Source organism: Anopheles arabiensis, chromosome 3, assembly GCF_016920715.1.
Source record: "Anopheles arabiensis isolate DONGOLA chromosome 3, AaraD3, whole genome shotgun sequence".
Taxonomy (NCBI): domain Eukaryota; kingdom Metazoa; phylum Arthropoda; class Insecta; order Diptera; family Culicidae; genus Anopheles; species Anopheles arabiensis.
This window is the reverse complement of record NC_053518.1, coordinates 17,350,970-17,372,534: the sequence shown is the minus strand read 5'-3', so window position 1 is coordinate 17,372,534 and position 21,565 is coordinate 17,350,970. Positions and strand designations below refer to the sequence as shown.

The window sequence follows — 21,565 nt, the reverse complement described above, 5'->3', positions numbered from 1 at the left end:
GAGGGTGAGCCCATTTTCCATAGCTAAAATGTGCACGCGGTGGATAGATACCCATTGACGCACACATAAACACGTGCTCGGTGAGAAACGTCTCCCGTTCATATTAACCTTTTTTCCCTTAATCTGTTTCAACGGGCTGCTGTCGGATGCAGGCCACTGCAGAAGGGCGCATGAAATCCAATGCACTGAGAAGGGCTTAACATGACGGAACTTGTCCTGTAAAGCAATCTCGCAACGTTCGTGTCCAATACCGGTTGATTCTTCTTGCTTCTCTTTTTTTTTTTGGTACCATCAAGAAGGAACCGATGGTTCGTGACTGCAGTTACCGTTCCAACAGTGACATGCACAGGTTTTTGTATGTGAAGTTCAAAGCTGCTGATGCTTGTGTGTAGCACCGGATGGAGCTACGCTAGGACACGGTGTAACAATAAAAAAACGAAAACATAGCGCTTGCCAAACGACAACGCCAATGTGCAAAATAAGTGACCGTTTCGCAGGACGGTTGAACGATTTTCAGCTTGATGTATGTGAGCAATCGTATCGGAAAAAGGGCGAATTAGAAAAAAACGCTAACCAATTTTATGCAATACGAAAGCAATATTATTCCATTGGAATGATTGAATGTGGCTTTCTTAGCCACTGTTAACTGGTAGCTAACGGACTGTCAACTAAAACGACAAGTCAATTTATGACCTGGAGTTACTCACAACGAATTATAAGTATAACGGAATATCAGCTACCATCAGTGGCAAACGAATGAACAAGTTGAAGTAAATCATTTCAGAGAATATTATAATCACAAATAAATACTGTTGTTTTTATTGCGAAACTTCTTTATGCTTCATTCCCATAAACTGTTTCTCTAAAACATACCTTTTCCATGTACTTATATCGTTTCAATAAAGAACAGCTTTTAAGAATTGCAGTAAAACAGAGAAACACTTTGGATGAGTGGTTTTGCAAAACTGTAAACAATATGATTCCTTGAAAGGCCTTGTTCAAGATATTGAACAAAGCCCGGCATTGTTTCTATCGTATTTCGTATCATAAACGTACAGCGAATTCTCCAGAAATCATTGCAATATAAACATGCACTTTGCGACATACGCATTAAGCTTTCATGTAAAATCAAGGGCAGGTTAAATGTTTCTACGGAATTGATAAGCAGGATTATTTCATCGATTTAATGTGTGTTTTGATCTTAGTTGAATCATTGTGGACTGTTAAATTTATACAAAGTATTTTGCTTGTATGCATAATCAAATGTATGTTCAAACATGATAATTGGCAATCATGTAAATAAATATGAAAGGGAATTCAAAAGAGTTCACTAGCGTTTACCATTAAGAAAAGAAGCTTATAACAGCGAATCTAACATTAAGTTTCAGCAAGCAAGCAAATTTATTATCACATCCATACTAAATTCGTGTCTTGGCCCGCCTAGATTTTGACCTAGACTCAGGATGTTCAACGTTATTTTTAATCATAAATAAATACATTTAATACATTAAGTGTACGGAGCACTCGTTATGCAGTTTGAGAGAAATCACCAAGCGCTTTAAGTTATTTGACATTTAGAGATATATTCTGTTTTGTATTTATTCTTCGTGCAATAAATGTAAGAGATGCTAAAAACTAACCACTCTTCTGAAACATATTTATTCAATCGTAGCCGTCCAACTATAATTAATAGAATAAACCAAGCCTCATCCACTTCACATTTAAACAATTTTTAAGGCATTGGATACCAGGACAAATAGGGAGGATTATTACTACTTAAAAATATGAGAGCTTTTTAATTAGTATTTAAGTAATATTTATACTATCAATTCTTCCAAGCATGATTCAGCATCCAGCAAAACCTTCCTGTAAGTTACTTCACCGTACGGTTCATTTATTACAGCTATACGACCGATCCCAGTAATCTTTCACTCTCAATGCCTCTGTGCCGCTCCCTCAGCTAATCAAACGCTTGTTCGCAACTGGCTCATTATGGTTGTGGTTATGTTATGATAATGCGACTCCAGCCCGACCGAGCAGGATCGATGGCCTGCATATTAAATTACCCGCAACTGTCACCTCTCTTTAGCCGCCGCTTTGCTCTTCAAACTGACCTGAACCCTGCTCGGTCGCTAGATTCTAGAGCTTTGTAGCTTTTACGCACTGGTTCCCCCTTTCCCAGTGCCGCTTTCTAAACTTCGCGCCCGTATCTCAGATCTAGCACCGATCGAACATGTTACTATCGCAGCAATCGATATAGTAAACTCTTACAAAAACGGATACACCAGCCCAACTGTCCGTAGTAATCGGTCATGGAAGGGCACGGTGAGATAGAGGAGCACACAAAAGCAGAGAAGGTATTTTGGCTTGTGGTTTACAGTTCACATTTGCTGCTATCGGGCACACACACACACTATCCATCGTCTCGTTGGATCCGGCCAGCCCTACACACTACCGGTACGGGAGGCTCGGCTCGCTCTTGGTGCGTAATGCTGCGATAAATTAATCCGCACAACGTCCGCCTCTTTCAGCCTTGCCTTTGCTACATCCGCTGGCCACCCACGGTGGAAACTCATCGAAACAGAATTATCTATGTTAACGTTTCATTCGCTATAATTAAATCAATTTAATGTTGGCAAAGCGGGATGTCCGTACTGATCGCGGTGAAAAGAGCGCACCTTTCCGAGTGCACAACGCTTCCCCCGCCTTGGTCGTGCTCGCGGTGGGCGTACAATACCGGAACTCGACCAGCTGGATGCTGGAAACACCGACAAGGACGATCTCAATTACGTCCGCTAACATGTCGTCCGCTATTGGTGATGGCACACAGTGCCGCACAGGCTAGTGGGACGGGACCACAGCACCGAAAATCACCAATGTGCAACGGAATCGATTCGGCATAGGAGCGGGCAAAACGGATACGTTGTCGCTTTGGTTCTGGTTCGTCTGAGCTCGTTAACGTGAAACCGGTGAAAGAGTGTGGTGCAGGCTGAAAGACTGGTTTCGCATTTCCAATATCAACTCATTCGAATCTAAATTGCCCACCATAACTCAGGCAGCCGGGAACACATGTTTGTAGATCTACATTTTATCTACTCGTGTCGTTCCGTGCAACTCGTTGGCGTAGATCTGGAGGGATTCTCGTTTTTCCCCCTTTTACGGGAGGAGAAATTTTCAACACTAAAACTGTGGTCGAAACGGAGATGATACTGTGGAATGGAATCTACCTAAATCGGTATCAATTCAAGTCCCGAGTGGAAATGCAAGGAACGTTTGCGCTTTCGATAGCCTTGGCATTGACAGGCTTGAATAGAATGCTGAAGAAATAGCCTTGAATGGCTGTGGATCGATTCACATGTACGGCTATTTTTTCAACGAGAACCCTTTAAGACCGACCGAGTCGTATGACAAGCAATCGTTACGACGTATGGAACGTTTTTTCAAGGTATTTTCTAGGAATGTACACTGTGTGTACTTCAACAGAAGAATACCACTTGAAACGGTTGTTGCAAATATTCATTTAAGCCGCCTTTAATCTTCAAAAAACGCAACGTATATAGTAATTGCTACCATTTTGTTATTCAAAAAATTCTCAAATTGCTTAACCAACTCTTTATGGACTTATTTGAAGTGCAATGAATAATTTGAAGGGCTTTTCAAAACCATTTTTCCAATACCACCGAGGCCGACTTCAACAAATGTCATCAAAAACTACACCATCAAATTTCAAGCATCATACATATGCGCTTCCGCAACCACACAGCAATAGTTTAGTGCTGAATACTATCATACAAAAGCTATTTTAGCGCTCTCATAACGCTGCTGGAAAAAGCGCACAATAGATTGAGCAGCACACTCTTGGTGCAACCGCACACCCGAACTGTGTGACTGACGTGTTGAGGGTTTTATTATGGCACTTGCTAATAAAACAATTAAATTAGCACATCGACCACCCGGGAGGTGGCCGGTTCGAGTGATCTGGCACCATTTTGACCGCAGTGCCGGGTGGACCGCTTGCATCAAATGTACAGATCTGTCACGACCAGATCAACATCTCCAATGGTCGGTGTTGGTTGGTATTGGTCGGTGGTGAGTTTTGCACGTATGTGTGTGTTTTTTAGATCCTTTAGATGGTTTTGTTGTTGTTGGTTATGGTTTAAAATTATGTCAAGTTTGTTTTTTGATATAGTTTTCATGTACAATAAAATAAAGTTCAAGTTATACCCCAAACTAGCAAGTTGCAGTTCTTCCAACGTTAAGTTGAGGAAGGAAACAATAAAATACAAAAAAATAATAAATTGGTTGGCCACAAAATCAAGAACGCCGTTTTGCAATATTTTCTTGTTATTTTCATGAAAATTTTACAATAATTTTCCTATTTTCATTTTCATTTGACTATTTGAAAAGATTAAGAAAACAGTTATTGAATATAAGAACTAATGTTTGCGTTTGTATTGCTTTAATTAGTTGCTTAAAGCTAATTCAGAAGCTAATTTTCTTTACCTAATTAAAGCCAAGTAAAATGTAAAAAAAAATCAAATATGTGTTTTGATCGATTTCTCTGATTTCTGTGAAAATGTCTCTGTTGAAAGAGTGGCGGAGATAACAGCTTTCAAAGGGAGCAATTTATTATTTATCAGGATAAAACAACCATGTCCTGTTTCCGAGTAATTTATAGCTATTCTGTTACTCAAGTCAGGTAAATTAAAAATTCTGCGCAACGCTTACTATTTTCCCCAGAATTTTACCAAAATTGCATCAGAAAATCCGCTCGATAAACAAACCATTACACTGATTGGCATAATCCGGTTGAAGTCCATCATGCGCTTCGTTAAAAGGAAACGATTCTCAAAATTAGCCCACTAATCCAAACATATTAGCGTGACATCGACCCACGCTGGCAGGTAACGGCCACGTACGATGCCCGGTCGGAGAAGTAAATTCTAAACGATCATTAGGTCAAGTGAGCGTTTTGTGTTTGGGATGTGTCTAAAACTAATTGAACACCACTCAAACTGCTTGTTCAGCCATCCTGTGAGGTGTGTGGGCTTTGTGTAATAAAATTCTCATGGAGGTGCCCGGTGCTCTACTTGAAAAATCATTTAATTTGTTTCAAATTTCAAAAATACATTTTACTTCCCAGAAACAAAAAGCGTAACTTATTTGCAGTCAATGCAGGTGCGCATTTGATTGACATTTTCATTAAACAAAAAGCTTACATAAGGGACGGGAGCGACGGGGCTAAAGTAAAAACCATATGGTTATTATTACCTTTCGCAGCATCCGAGCAGCATTTTTCCAGTGTTTCGCAGTACCGCTCATTCATTTATGTTCTCTGTTTTTTTTTGTAATTTCTTTCAGATACCTCCCGCACGGGCGATAAGTTCGAAACGATGTCCCGCAACACCGGCTACACGAAGTATATGAGCCTGAAGATTCGCAACGTCGGACCGGCGGATTTTGGCTCGTACCGATGCGTGGCGAAAAACTCATTAGGCGAAACCGACGGACTAATCAAATTGGACGGTAACTGAGCTTCCAGAGTTCCGATATGATCCAAACCCTCCATTCCTGTTCCCATCCTTACCCGCGTTCCCTTTGTTCCGGTACAGCTCCCTTCTCTTCTCGAGGCGAAAAACTGGGATGGCCAGTGTTGGACGTGCTGTGGGTTCCTGGATGCCGAGCGTTTTCGATGAAAGTTTTGCAGCTGACTTGCAATATGTGTTTGTGCGTGTGTGTGTGTGTGTCGATGCATCCATACGATCTATGTATAGACTATCGTGTTTGCAATGCTTCAGGGATAGCGAGACAAAAAACTATACAAAATAGAACAGAAAAAAAGCATGAGTTTAGTCCCTCATGAATTGCCCCCCGTACGGTTCCCTATTTGCACTGTGGCCGGAACAGTGTAGAACACAAAATTGAACCCGGGATCAATACTTTTCATTCAGACGGGGACCCGTCCCAGGTCAAGAGTGGATAAGATACCCGATATTGGTGCACGGTATGTGCTTTCATGTGCTCTCGTGTGAGTGCCGTATTTCTGCGGGGCATGCAAACGTCCAAAGCGATTCAAAAAACCTCACTCATTCCCACACTTTGCCACTGCATCTATGCATCGTATTGACGGCGAAGGACGGTAGACGAGATATTAAAGCAGCAAGCGCATAAACGATGGATGCGTGAAAGGATGTGACGCATCGCCCGGTGAGGAGATAGGCTCGTTTTCACTAAAACGACAAAAAACCCTTGCGCTTCGGTATCGATTACGCACTACGACAGAGTACCAACCACACACGCTCGGTCAAACTTTTGATTCCCTTTTTGTGGGCAAAACAGAGTAGATCGCAGCCACTGAAACACAAGAATAAAAAGTCTTGCTTAGTCCTACCCATTTCCCCATTGTTTCCCATCGCATAATTAGCGGATGTTGTGCATCGGAAAGGATGAGCGTCGATTCCATGATGCAACCGATACACGCATAGTAACCCCGGAGGGCAGTGTGATGATGTGATTTGCAACCGAGCATCGAGGCTCTGGCGAAGAGGACAACGCCGGAAACGCGCGTTCGCTCGAAGCCGTATGTAATTGAGTTTTCTGAGCTAATGGAATTCCATCGTGCACATCGCAACAAACTGTGCCAGATCAAGCCGAGAGTGAAACAAAAACGTAACCGAGAGGAAGAGAGAAAGAAGGAGGAATGCATGATGGAAGTGATTTTACGCACTTTTTCCGCTGGCAGATTTACGCTCACGAGTGTTCTGATCAGCCCATCGATGGTTGAAGAATGGATGGGCGAGAGGGGTCGGGGAGTATGGATTGTAAATCCGTCCCGATCGCCCCCGGGACTGAAGCAGGTTGGCGTTGATAGGAATGGGCTGCCTTCATTTTGCATCTACTTATAGGCGAAGGGCATCGAGCTTCGCCGAATCGGTTTTGTGGATTGTAGCATGTGCTGTGGTTTAATGATTTCCAGCTTTTTATGATTCGCTCTTTAGCAATACCTTTCGAATCGATTATCCGCTGTCTGGGTACTAGACGAGAATGGGGTCGGGGATTGATTATTTCACCAACAACGATGTGAGCTTGTAAAAAATCAATCGGGATTAAACAAAAGAGTTTTTATATGGTATTTTATTTTAGCATCAGATAAATATCTTACGACGCTTCAATATAACTTTAGAGTTGATGAAGTTGTGTTATTTTTTGTATTACGATGATAAACACTTAAGTAAAGTAAAATGGACTGTTGTGTTTGCTTCATTGGTTTCAAAGTCAACAATGACACTTTATCTGATTTATTCTTGCTTCTCAAAGAACGCAAATAAAATTATTGTCAGAATTATGTGTTGTGGGCCCATGTCTTGTAAGTTAAAATTGTATTTGCACACTCAATTTTCTACCCGTGTATTAATATCCTTATTTTGAAATTCGTGATTGTTGTTATTTGTTTTTTTTATTATTTTTATATGTTTGTTGTTTATTTTACCAAAAATATAATATTTTTAATCTAGAAATGATTTGATCAAAGCCGTTGAAGTAAAACTTAAAGAATTTCAATTTCAAATTCAATTGAATCAGTATAATTGTCCAACTACTACATTTACCAATAAGATTTTTTATGACTAAATCTTATGCTATGCTAGTCTTAATAAAGTAGTCCTAGTCGTTAAGAATTTAACAAATATTTGAAGCTAGTAAATCTAAACACAAAAACAAAAACAAAAAATGTTGACAGGTAATTCTTAGAGTAAATAGCGCAAGGTTTCATTGGTTAAAGATCTGATTGTATCGTTTTACGCAAAAAATGTCTCCAGATTATTAAATTTTAAGGACATTAGAGATCCTGAAATAACCGTATTGGATTATTTTAAAGATGAATTCCTAGTTGCAAAATGTGTAAATTTTACATATACAACCCTTGAGCATTTACATTATTACTGTTGTTGTTGGATCACACATTGCATATCTATATATTTAGGCTGTTTGCTCTCTATATTGTTCTTTTGCTCTCTTTGAAAAACATTTCTTTTAATGTAACATAGTGTTTGGGACGTGAAACATAAAAACAAAATGCAATGTGTAGTCTTTGCATCACATGACAACAATTACAATTGTTCTTAAAGAAACACATACAAACAGGTTTGTGGCATTTATCAATTTATGTAGTTATTTTTACAATAGTATTGGTTGTTATGACTTATTTCATTCTGCAACTCGAGAAAATATTACTTGCTACGTTCTACGCTATTGTTGGTGTTTGTATTGAACACGTTCCTAGCCACTGCTGCAAAGGTAAATTGTTTACAACACTCTGCAACACCCGACCTGGGACTCGTGTTTTCACAAACAACTTTCGATTTGACACCTGCCACCTCCCGCCTCACGTTGCGCCTGGAAGTGAAAAACCAATTTACCGATATCGTATGGTCCCTGTGCCCTCTGTCGTACAGCGCGCCACACAACAAAGCCCAGTAGGTGAAGCCAATTGCTTGCGAAAATTAGAAACATCTATCAACACTCACCGCCGGCTAACACGCCCATCCCACGGTGGTCAATCGACCGTACTGGCAAAGGAAAACATCATCATCATCATGCTCAAAACCACGCAACCACAACGCAAAAGGACATCCTTTGCAACCGATCTCAGGACAATGGCCGACGAGAAGCGCAATACATTTTTACTCGAAAACAATGAAAACCCGATCACCCACACATACACACGTTGCATACACTAACAAAAAAAAACTTGGTTACGGAATAGATCAACCGATCTCGCTTACATCAACAGTCATTTGCCCGGAACCTGCCATTCCCGGTTTTCCCCGAACCACCAAGTGCGACCAGCTGTCCTTGCCCCGGCCCGCACCGCACCGGTACGCCCTCGAACTAATGATTCCTTTCATTTGCTTTCCGTTTTTTAATTTATATGCAGAAATACCGGCCCCGACGACAATATTGACAACCGAATCACTTTATAACAATCGATCAAAAGGTAATTTAAATGTAAATTTTAAAATGTATTTTCATTTCATCCGTCGTGACGCGAGCCGATGGCGGAGTAGCCGGTACGTTCCCTTCTGCTCTTCGCGTCTGCTACTACGCCTGCCGCTTCGCCACCGTAAGAACGCACCGTGCGGTTGAGCGTATTCATGAGAGCACTTCTGCCATCAGCGCCTACGATAGCAGCCCTTGTTGTCGGTGTTGTTTGTGTATTTTCCGCTCGTCCTCTCTGGCTCAAATCGTGCTGTACCGACCGCAAGTGGAATTCATTGCAAGAGGTGAAGGCCAAACCAAACCAAAAAAAAAAACGGAAAATATTGGAGAGGACTTTTCCTCATCATTACCGCTGCCGCTTCGTTTCAATGCCTTATCTCAACCCCTGTGATACTGAACTAAAGCTCGTTGCGGCTCGTTGATGAACCTTTTCCGGGTTTCGCTATCAATGTACTTCACCACCGCAATTTGGTGTTTACAGCATCGGCCCGGTTGCTGATGTGCAAATTTTTCTTTACTTTTTTAGGCCCCTTTCTATAGTGTATGAGGAAGTTTTTGATTTTGAATTCTTCGAATGAAATTAATTACAACACACAAGGCCCGATTAAAATATCCATGTTCTGTGCGTAATTCGTCGTGATTGTTTTCTTTGGAACACTTCTTTGTAACAACTATTTTGTTTAGCAGAATTACCTTGGACCTTTCAAATGACCTGCGGATTTTTTTCTATTGTTTTAAAATCTGTGGTAAATTTTAAGCTAGCACAACAAACTAACAAAATATTATAAATAAATGTCATTATTTCCTCATGGATTGTTTATTTTCAATAGGATTATGGCCATTTCCTGCTTTAATGTGTTGGTAATTTCCCTTTTTTTCAGGACGGAAAGCAAACAAAAAGCATGACCCGATGATGGTTGGTGACTACGGAGTAGAAGAGTGGAAGGAAAATGGTAAGCTGAAACCAGTTTGGCTGTCTCCGCTATTGCTGTAGCAAATACAACACGCATGAAATATTCATTTTTAAAACATTTAAACCCCATCCCTATGGCAAACCATTATTATCGGTTCATTTTTCCCATCCTGATCAAACGCGTTTCATCTCTTGCAATGCTGTTATCTAATATCGATACGGAAACACGCCCTGATTGTATATTGTATAGCAAATTATCGTGTGGCTGCGAAAAGTGCAAACCATCGTTAGCACTTAATCGCGCTCTGTTTAGGCAAGCGAGCCGCTAAACCATTCCATCGACCACGATCGGTTGTGGTTTTTCTTGTCGCATGGATGTGCCACATCATTTAACGCAAAAAGCGTAACTGCATCAAATACCCGGTTTAGTAACGTACTAAAAACCACATTGAAAAACGTAATAAACAAGCTGAAATCTAAGCTGCATCTAAAAAAAGAGGCAAAATGCATCGCATCTGCAAGCAAACAACAACAACAAAAAACAATGCAAATGCACATGTTGGTAGGCGTACATGTTGCATTTTTCGTTTCGCTGTGCGGTCGGTCATCGACAATCAATTTCTTTTCAATTGAACGTTATTGGTTGTTCGTGTTTCGCTTGCTGTTGATTTTCTCTCTCCTGCCTTAAACGTACCGCAAAATCAAACTACCATTTGAACTGGCGTTAAGGGGGTTGGCAAAAAATAAATAAATAAAGTCCTACCACCACCATTCATCCTACGCCAATACTTGGTCAGCAGGCATGCATAGCAAATGAAATAAAAATAGCTGTACGTGGCGAAACGTGTGTCGATCCACCCACCGAACGATCACGCTTTTGGCAAACAATCAACAGCAGAAGGGATAAAAAAAAAATAACAAACTTCACCACCAAACTAGAAACTCCGTTACGGATGGCGTAATGGTTTACTGGAACATGGTTGCTGCAGCCGACCATCTGGCGGAATGCATTCGTGCGTTACACAAAACAAACCAAGCACCAGAAATTTGGAGCATCCCGTTGAAATTTACGAGTCAATTATCACTTCATTGTGAGGCACGTAAGGCCGGGCGTGCCAGCACGCTTCCAAGTGAGGCATGTTCATAAAATAGTTATCACATTTGGTTGTTTTGGAATGCGCAAATGTCACACCGGAAAGAAAAACATTAGAATTAAATACCGACAAAACGCTGTTGACAAAAAAAAATGAAACATTAGCTAACATTTCTCACCAAAACCCAATGACAGACATTTTTGCTTTGCGTGGTGCTGCATGAAACAGCAGTGTTTGTATGTTGAATGCATTCATATGACCACGAAATACTTTCAACAATTTATTGTCTTGTTTTTATGTATTTATGAAACGTTAAATAGGCTCATCTGGCCTTTAGCATGCAATATTGTTAGGGGATGCTTTTGTTGAGGTGTTGATTGTTATTGTAAGATGGCCCTATTTTCCTTTAACATGGTTGTTGCGATGCAACCGATTCTTTCTACCCAGAGATCAATTAAAACGTTTTTTAGCCGAAATTAGAATGGTATAATTTATTACTATCTCGCAAGGTGGCGCTAAAAAATCACGTGCGTATGCTCGGGTGCGCGAAGGAATCTGCTCGTCATCCTGCTGCCGTCGCTGGTCGGGTTTCGATAAACCGATTAATTTCGAAGCGACCGGCAGCGCCCTCTATCGCGTGACCCGTGCAAGGAGGCTTTTGCATCTGAATTGACGGTTGACGGCGTTAACAATGGTGCTTTGATAAACACCGATGTTGAAATAAATTTAAGTTGAATGTTTCAAGCATTCCATCATCCTTTATAGATGAACTGGGGAAAAAACTTTAAAAAGGATTAAATATTGTTGCCGTATCGCTTACAAAAATGACAATAGTTGCTTAAGATGTTTGTACCTGTAAAGCTTATCAAGCCTCTTTAGACTTATCAATACCATGTGACTTTTTATTTATCTGAAAAGAATGTGGTTATAATTATTGACGGTTTTGCTGGCACAGTGTTGTTTCTTGTGATACCCGCAAGAGGACGACACAAAAAGTGTTTAGTGTGGTCAGCGTCTACCACTTATCGGGATAAGCATTCCCGAAGAATCACGATCTAGGCTAAGCGAAAGATGCAAGGTTACACGACTTCGTCAAAGCCCACGACAGGTGACGGATATTTTAGCATCTCTAAATAAAACGTAAAGAATAAGACAGCTTAAAAACACTTGTTGTTGGCGAAAAAAAGAGCCCTTTTGTCCTTTGATTAACAATAGCACTTTGTACTTTGACGAGCATTTTACAATGATATATTTTAGCATCCAAATCATGCGTTTGAAAGATATTTTACATTCATTTAGAGAGGTAGACTTACCCAGAGCAGACGAGGCGAAAGCGTTGGTCAATTTTATTCATATGATATTAAACTCAATACATATTAACGGATACGATACATTATCGGTATCAAGAAGACTTTTTACTTTATTTTGATGTTTTGAATACATTGATCTAGATATGTTTTTAAATTTAACGGACTGCAGAAGGCTCTCTTTAAGTAATATTTCAAAAAATTGTACACAAAATGTAATATAAGAACCTAAATACGGAGAAAATATATTAACACGAAGTAGGTCACACAGCACAAATACAGTTAAAAAAAGCGACAAGCAACATATTCCGATGGTGACGATCACAATCGATCCTGATCGCCGCTGAACACACATACTTGCTAATAATAAACCGGAAAATGAAGTTTAGCTTTAAGTATACTTTTGCATAGATTTGAAACATTTCATTTCCTACAACGAACATATTCCATTTCATTTACATTCTCAGCCACACAGTGCACGTCGATGATGTAATGCGAGATCCACCCATGCCGAACAGTTCATTAACGGCAGTAACAGTAACATTTTAATTGATATTCAAACACTTTAGCACATCATCTCAATCATAAACACCTTCACTGGTGGATATAAATTAACCTCGGTAATCCGATTATCACCATATCATAATTAATCTCCTTCCCAAACGCTCCAGCACTTCTGGGCCCGAACGCTTAGCATAGCTCGGGTGCGCCCAGCCGAAAACTATGACTATTCAATTATCCTCCAAACATAAAACACCAATTAGCACACAGTGCAGCGGGACCGTCTGCGGGGCAAAATCACTCTCGCCCAAGCAGCGGCTTGGCTTCTAACTAACTGCAAATCATGCAACGATTTTCACCCTTAAAATGCGGATCCCGAAACGTGTTTATGCCCGATTCCCTAAGTGTGGTTCAATAAATCTTTGTACACTCATCCCGGGACGGTTGTGTATCGCAGCTTGTTAACAAATGGTCCGGTGCGTTGCCTCCCTTTCTAACCCGCCAGTCGGTGTGTGCGGTGGCCTAAAACGGCAACACTCTAAGCTCGCTGGCTAAAGGGGTGTTGGATCGGAGCGAGGCACTAACTTCGACAGCCACAGGGTGCACATTATTTGTCCGACTGTCCCCGGAAGGTAATTAATTACAGCTACGGCACTCGGGACGGGAGCTTCGAGACCGATCCCATTTGACAGCTTTGACAAGGCTTGGGACGGGTCCCTGCTGGTCACTAGCGTGGAGCAGCGAAGCGTGTCTTTGCTTGGATGGGTTTTTGCTCCCTTTTTTTCGTCAATGTCTCTCTCCACCACACAAACGTGCTTGGCGGTGGGTTGTTACAGGCTGTGCATTAAGGCACGGGAACGCTCCAGTTCTCAAAGTACAATTAATTATGTTCGAGCGTGCCTCAATTATTCGCACATTTATCAATGCATCGTGCTGGGTCGGCTTTCCGTGGGAGCAGCTGCTAATCGATTAAAGGCGATTCGAAACTTCACCTCCACTCGGAGAAATGTACCTTCAAAGAAAGCGCGCACACACATACTCACAGATTTGCTATGATTTCATTCCACGTGCTAGTGATTGCGTAGGCCTTAATTTCCCGTCCCATTCTCTATGTCATTTGAAACGCTGCAAAGAGCACCAGCTCTGTAGTTATCAAATTGCCACCATGCAAGTATGTTTTGAGCTTTCGTGAATTAATTACCATCCTTCTGTCACGCATGATACATCGCGCAACACACCCGAACACGATACGATTAACAGTTCATCTGGTCTAGTCTTCACGAAAACATTCACCACTAATGTTGGCAGCTGGTTAACGTTTCCTTCTCGTTCCTTCTCAACAGGACCTTCGATACGACATCCACCGGGAGCATTCCACAACGGTGCCGTCTGCCCGACTGCACATACCGTCACGGTTTGCTGCGGCGTACTCTTCCTGCTACACTGCCTAGTATCGGCACTGACAACGCAGCATCAATACCAACGCAGCCAGCCGAGATGAAAGTGAGACTCCACACGCTCCATTGGCTGGAACGTTTGCAGGGACGTGCAGCAAGCGGCATGCTTTTACGCAAACGATGGCAACGGTCAGCCGTACGAACGGAAATTCCGGTAGATTAGAAATCGTAGCACCGGGGGGGGGAGAAGTGAAACCAAACGAAACCAACCGAGTAAGTGAGTAGGGAGTTGCGTAGTGGACATTCCAGAACAAAACAACAAACATAAATATAAAAAAAATTAAAATCCATCCCTTACAAAGGGATTGTGGGACGTGGTGTAGGAAATGGTAGCTGTAAGTATAACCGTAACGCACCCGGCACGCGGTCATGTTGTGAGTGTGCATAGAAGACCATTTTTTCTATGCATTTAAAACACGAACGTAGCATGCCGGATGAAGCTGTAGTGTTGATTGATTTACAATGGTTAAGTTTAAGTCAGCTGGTAGCTGTAAAGGATATAAGTCGTAGGAAACAAAAACAGAAGACAAAAAAACGGACTGTGTTGCTGAAACACACCATGTAAATATATTACTATCAGAGTAGTTTCATATGGTATGCGGAAGAGAGCTTCACTCAAGCTTCTGTGGAGTTATGACGTTCGGGTTGGGTTGATTGGATGGAGCTCAAACATTGGCAAGGAAGTGTCGTGAAGGTTATCTGAAAAGTCATTTTCGTCAATTTGTAACCATTTCATATGAAAGTCCGATGAGATTCACAATAATGGTGTCTTTAAGTCGATATTATTGACCAGATTGAGTAATTTAATAATCCTAATTAGGAATAGTTTTGTGAGGTGTTTTATGCTTCCATAATAATCTTTTTTTTTAATTTTTTCATGATATTTTAACAACAGCATTTTTTTTCATTTTTAGCACATGTTTTTCTTAATTCAAAACCCATTTTGTGTTTCACAAAAGTAATATATAAGAAATGTTTGCTTCGCCATATCTGTTAAACATATATTCAATTAGTGCAAAGCAATAGATTCAATTCTAGTGATGCTATTCCCTTGTAACGAGCCAAGTTACATTGAAAAGGCTAACCAATATGTTTGAAATGAGTGCCGCCGTCATACAATTTTCATCATTGCGCAGCAACTCATATGGTATGGTGCGAGTTATAACCACACAAAACGATCCTTATGCGTATCGGTTGATGATTATTTAATTGATTTCACTGGGAAAATGTTCCACTTTATATACCAAATGAACAACTTCCCTCTAGGGAAGTGAATACTCTCTGGGAACGTCCAATGCGGCCTAAAACACACTCGAAAGAGACGAAGCACCGTTAGATGCTTTTGATTATGATAAAATGTACGCATGGTGCGTTACACAGTACACGACAGTTTTTAAGGATCTCATCAAAGGTGGTCACATTAGCAAGCGGTTTGGTGCAACTCGTCATACAATAATTAATAGACTATTCCGCGAGCAAACTGTGCCCTATTTCAGCTAAATGACCGCAACGAGCATTGCGCAAAATTTGTGTCGCAGCTACGCTTGCGACAAAAAACAGCTTTCTAATGAATGTGCACAAACTGATTGGAAATGGATTGATAAATTCAAGAGCGCTAGAACAATCAACCATTATGATTTCCTGCTCAGGCACTCACATTTTGGCTCGCGAGCAAACTTGTCTAGATGGCCGTGCTAGAAATCGAATTACATCAATCAATCGAATTGCATTCGTTTCCCGCAGCATACTGGGTCCATCCGGACGCGCGCTCTAAGATACTTACGCTTAATGGATACTTATTTCAGAACTAAACAACGTTATCCACTTGCACTCGTAGGAAAATTAATTTCGTACGTCATTTTGTGTGCTCGAAAGCCCCGGGGCCCTCAAATGATGGATGCTGATCGAACTTCAGCTCGCGAAGCCATGCCGTGAAACGGCGATGAAAGTTGTCACTTTCGAGCTGATGAGATGATTTTGAAGGTACACCGTGTTTCAACCACCATTGGCATTGGGAATATGTGTACATCGGCAACAGTCCGGACGGTAATGATTGATCACTCGCACCAGGGCAGAAGGTAGCGCGGTAGAGCTTAGGAAGTAATGCGAAACGAATGAGACACTTCGTTACTCCTCGATCTTTCGTATCTGTATCCCTCGCCACCGCATTATCCCACCTTCCCGCGAAGCGTCTGGAAGGAGAAGAAATGAGGCAAAGTAATCAAAAAATGTCTCCATCACCACCACCGCTCCTACTTTGCGGGTTGTTCACCCGCTTACATTGCGGTTTTTTTTTTTTCAATTGACTTGAAGCTAAATCACGGAACTCATATTAGGCAAAAAATCGATTCACGATCCGGGCTGTCTTTTTGCCTTCCGGTGCAACGACTTCACCCATCGATGATGAATGAGTCTGGATTGACGCTGGATGCTCGCGGGCCCATAGCTTCCCCGATTAACCTTCCCGCTTCAAGTGGATTCATCGAACAGGAAATGGCAATTTTGGGAAGAGTTTTCTTAAGAACTCCAACCATGACAAAACTGCCAGCCTCGACAAGAATTCAAACCACCGCCCGAGTGAAGGACCAGATTAAGCGAACGTGAATAAATGATTTTGATAAACCCATCGCCTAACGCAAATGGCACAACATTCACTCGCAGCTCATCACTCGCATGGCCATATTTATTTCCACTTCAACGGGGAACAGGTCAACCACGTCCCACGTAACCTGTACTAGCTGAATGAGTACCCTGTACATTGCCCAATCAGTGTATCGAACCTCGTGAAGCAGACAAATAAACGTTATTGCAGAACGATAACGGATAAGTAACATGCCTGTTCAGTAGCGAAGCAGTAGAAAAACCACCACCACCATTCAAAATCAGCCTCGGCAGGGTAGGGAGCATGAGAGCAGTGGTGGCAGGAAATGCTTAAACTGAAAACCAAATTATTTTCCAGCCCACGTTTTCTGGGATTGTGCTGCCTTTTCTTCGGTTGGCAAATTTCACCTTCACCAAACCGTGCACAGTAATTTCACCGGATTGCCCCGCTTTTGGCGGTAAAGCTCGCTTCCCTTTCACTGCCTTTTTCACAGTAAAAATGGAAACACACGATCAGGGCAATGGTGGGTATGTATGTGTGTGTGTGGGTATGCACACAGCGGGAATTCGGCAACTGGCAACGGTCTCGACGATGTTGGAATTGCGAATTTCAAATATTGATGAAATTGCACGACGGCAGCACTTGACGGCTTGGAACGAGAGGTGGGCTGTTTGGCTTCTATTCATGTTCCTATGACGTTCCTCATTTCGTTTCGTCTGGTTGTTAATACAGGCAAATGGTGATAGGAAATGTCAATGATTCGAAAGGATAAGGCACACGGATAGGGAACGCGTTGGCATGGGCAGGGGACGAAACATAAGCTTCTCCTCGGTGCCACTTCACCAGCAGTGCCCCCTAATCGGGCTTGCTGTTTGTGACAGAGGAGATGCTACGTTGACTTCAGTCTGTATCCTTTTTGTATGGTCGACGTATCGATACGACAGGAAACAAGACATTTGGTGACAATCGTTCAAAAAGCTTTGAAAAGAGCAAAGGGTCATGAGCGCGGTAGAAGTGTGTTTGACGTTGCTTTTACTTTTGATTTTCCGCGTTGCTTTCAAGTCTTGCGAGTAAATGATTTACTTTATTATAAGTTCTAAAATCACGTAAGGTATCATATGTTAAATTCTAAATCTTATATTTTTCAACTCTGAACACGAGTTTTGAGGAAAACCAATTAAAAATGTTTTGTATTAAAAGCATATTTTGATGATGACCTGAGCATTCGAACACCAACAAATCAACTGAACGTCATAAGGCACACGCACTTGTTAAAATAGCTAAACAAAATGCCGATTCAAACCAGCGCACACAGACAAGCTCCTGAAGCCTGGAGTTAGTTTACTAAACACATCTGCTCGAAACATTTTCCGTTTGTACATAATAAAGCTACATTGAATGGGAAAGAAAAGGTATTTTCAATGTAAATGCAAAGTAAAAAAAATCGGACTGTTGCAAAACCACCAAAAGAAACGAAACGATATTGAATCGTGTCAAACGCAGGAATCAGTCAACGAGAAATGTGGCAAGGCCGCAAGTGCGGTCAAACGATGTACAATAATGTAGGAAGAGAGGTGAAGGCAAAACAAAAAAAAAAACAAAGCAACTTGTATCCCTCTTCCCCTTTTACTTCATAGAGCAAAACCGAAATCCCCATGTATAAGGTGTAGTGTTGTGTAAATATTGCTGCTTAGATGAAACCAAAAAACACACAGAAATTGCAGAGCAAACAACAAACAGTTCTTAAGCGCTGGTTGTCGGAGAAGGAGGTGAAAAATTGGCCGTCTCATTACGCTGCTTCTACCAATAAAGTGCAGCGTGCAAAAGGGTTGAAGAGGAGTGTGAAACGGTAAGGGACGAGTTCAGCTCAGCGCGGTTGCATAGTAGAGAAAGGCAAACAGGTCTACAAGTAAGTAATAAATGCAAATGGCAAATACGTGAAATACAAAGCTGCTGTTAAAACAGAGATGTTTGTGTGTTCGTGTGTGTGTGTGCGCGCTAAAGAGTATGTGAAAAGAAGGAAGAGGAAAAGAGGATGAAAACGTGATGAAATAAACGAGAATGGGAAAACTTTGCAGAATAAAAAAAATATGACTCAAGTCGTGTGCTGTTTTTTTCTTTTTTAGTGATTTAATAGCCATTCTTTCCTTAGGTGTGTACTATACTACACAGTCAACGTTATCGTTAAATGTTTTCGCTTAGGAACGCTTAGAGACATCTACCACATAGGCGAGAAGCATACTGATGATGAGTACTACAGCAGAGGCAAACGCTGTGCCCGGTGCAACAATGTGCAGGACGAGTTGTTTTCGCCCGTTGGGAACTGTCGGCTATACGCCGGTGCATGATCAACGGGGAGAAGCATTTTTCGCTTTACCTCACGCAGCAGCTCTCGTTTCCACCGGTTCTTGAAACGTCCATGTTTGATGCGGCAGTTTTTAACCCTTGACGTCTGAGGTTTCTACGTAGGAGATGCCATTCCGGCTGCATACTGCAGCTCACATGAATGTCGTGGACGTAGCAGAGCAGTGCACATGGATGCATCAAACCAGGGATTGGAAGGCGACAAGAGGCTACGGTTTTACCCAGTTGTTGAGCGGCAAACCGGGTGGCAGCCACTGGAATCTGCTGTTGAGTAGGAATTTATTCAAGCTAGGTGAGCGTTCCTGTTCCCTAAACAGCTCCGGGAAGCATTCACATCACAGGCAAAGGAGAGTATTGCTGCAAGACCTGCGTTACCGAAGCCGCAACAAAGCAAGCAACAGGAGCATCATCAACATTAAAAGAGGTAAGTATCGCCACACAAACACACCTCACTAAGTGCTGGCAATGTGTGTGTGTGTGTGTGTGTGTGTGTGTGTGTGTGTGTGTGTGTGTGTGTGTGTGTGTGTGTGTTCGTATGAATGCCGCGGCTCCACCCCGGGTGCAACCTACGGCAGATGGCACTCGAAAGGGAAGCTGAAAAGCGGAGCTAAGGCTAAGAAGCACTCCACCACTAGAGGGCTGAGAACAACGTTGAGCTTTGAGGAAAAACGGCGTGTTGGTTGGCCGCTGGTTTCGATTACACACTTGTGTTGCGGCGCAAAGTGTGATCCAGCTTACCGTGATGGGGCTATGTTTTGCCACACTGGCTGGCAGTCGTTATGAGTAACGTGCTTGTTAAATTTCTCGCTCTGCGTTGAGAAGAGCTGCACAACAACTGTGTCGATGCGCTGGGTGTGATTATGGCGATAAATGTAATACTTACATGAGACTAGTATCCAGATGATAGAGAGCTGCAAGCATTGAGGTAAATAAAAATAATATCATACATTATATAAACATTAATTGTTAAATTTCTGTACATATTTTTTAAGTTTCATGATGTCTTATTTTTAAACTCAATCATTTATTTGAATTTAAAATATTTTAACAGGTATATCCTCATTGAAAACTACAAAAAGAAAAAGATAAATGATACCTTGGAAAGGGGACTGGAAAGGAACTGCTATAAATCTGAAAAATTTAGATGACCTTGCCAACGGCAAGGCATGATCAACACGTAAAAAAACTAGAAAGCATTGTGTAAAGACAGAAGAAAAATTATATTTTTTCAATAAACAAAAACCCACCGATGAATGTAAAGCTTGATGTTTAAGTAACTGCTGTAGCTACAATCATTGATTTATGCCGAACAGGTCAAGTTATCCGGTTGCAATCAAATTCATCGCTGAAGAGTATCATATGTGAATCGAGTACCTTTATAATCGTCTTTATAATCGTGCAGGCGAACAAATTAACAACATACTCGTCTTGCGCTTAATCCTCTATGGACCGTCTTTTATAGCAAGTAGAAGTAACTCATTGGCTGTATCGTACTTAACAAGTCTCGAAAGCCTATGCAAAGATCAGAATGTTCGCGTAGATAAAAAAAATATCGTTACGTCAAAAAAATGATAATGATGATGGTGATGATGATTTAGTCCTTTTCCTTTCATTGGTTTGGGAAGGACAAAATTATCGTTAGACACGTTGTTTTCATTATTTTAAATAAAATATTTACGTGAGGATGATATGGAACTTGTCCAAGCCATCCAAAACTAAGTCCAAAAATCTTGACATATGTTCATAGTCAATTTTACGCTCGCGAGTCTCAAATCTACTAAGACTCTCACCAATGTTTATTATGTTTGTTCAAATAAAAATCCTATTTCAGAATTATAAAAATAAAATAAAAAATAATCATCAATCACGTTGATGAATGCTTGTGGGTGATATCCTACTAATTATTTTATTTAAATGTAATTTACATAATTAAGCAATAAAACAAGAATCACTAAAAATCTTTATCCAATATCTTGTTGAAAAAACACATATTTTAAATCCATAGAATTTCTAACACCGTTATTACTTGTGCTTTGTTTCATTTCAGTGTCAATCACTAGTTGCCTTGTTATTCTCGACCAAAAACTGACTCAAGATTACTAATTGTAGAGGATGTTGAAAAGATAAAAACAAACCTAAACTACAAAGAAATAAAACCAGAGTGGAATTATGTTTCATCACTATAATAATGAACATCAGCTAGTGGTGGTGGTGCAGTGTAAATAAATCCGGCCCCACGTACACTATCTGTCAGGACCAATTATGATGTTACCACGAATTAGTTGGTCCAGAATAAATATTTCCCAACACGTTCGCAGCGCAGGATGGCT

At 41.2% G+C, this 21,565-nt stretch overlaps 1 protein-coding gene across 3 annotated transcripts in view; it reads left to right on the top strand.

Moving 5' to 3' along the window:
• Positions 1–18,970, top strand: part of LOC120901988 (lachesin) — a 125,291-nt gene extending 106,321 nt beyond the window's left edge. For all 3 annotated transcript variants that reach the window (XM_040310403.1, XM_040310401.1, XM_040310402.1), the window contains exons 9-12: positions 5,362–5,526; positions 8,936–8,995; positions 9,879–9,950; positions 14,156–18,970. In XM_040310403.1, the coding sequence (XP_040166337.1) occupies positions 5,362–5,526; positions 8,936–8,995; positions 9,879–9,950; positions 14,156–14,313 (455 nt within the window). In that variant the 3' untranslated portion in view covers positions 14,314–18,970. The remainder of the gene's footprint in view (positions 1–5,361; positions 5,527–8,935; positions 8,996–9,878; positions 9,951–14,155) is intronic.
• The last annotated feature ends 2,595 nt before the right edge of the window (positions 18,971–21,565 follow it).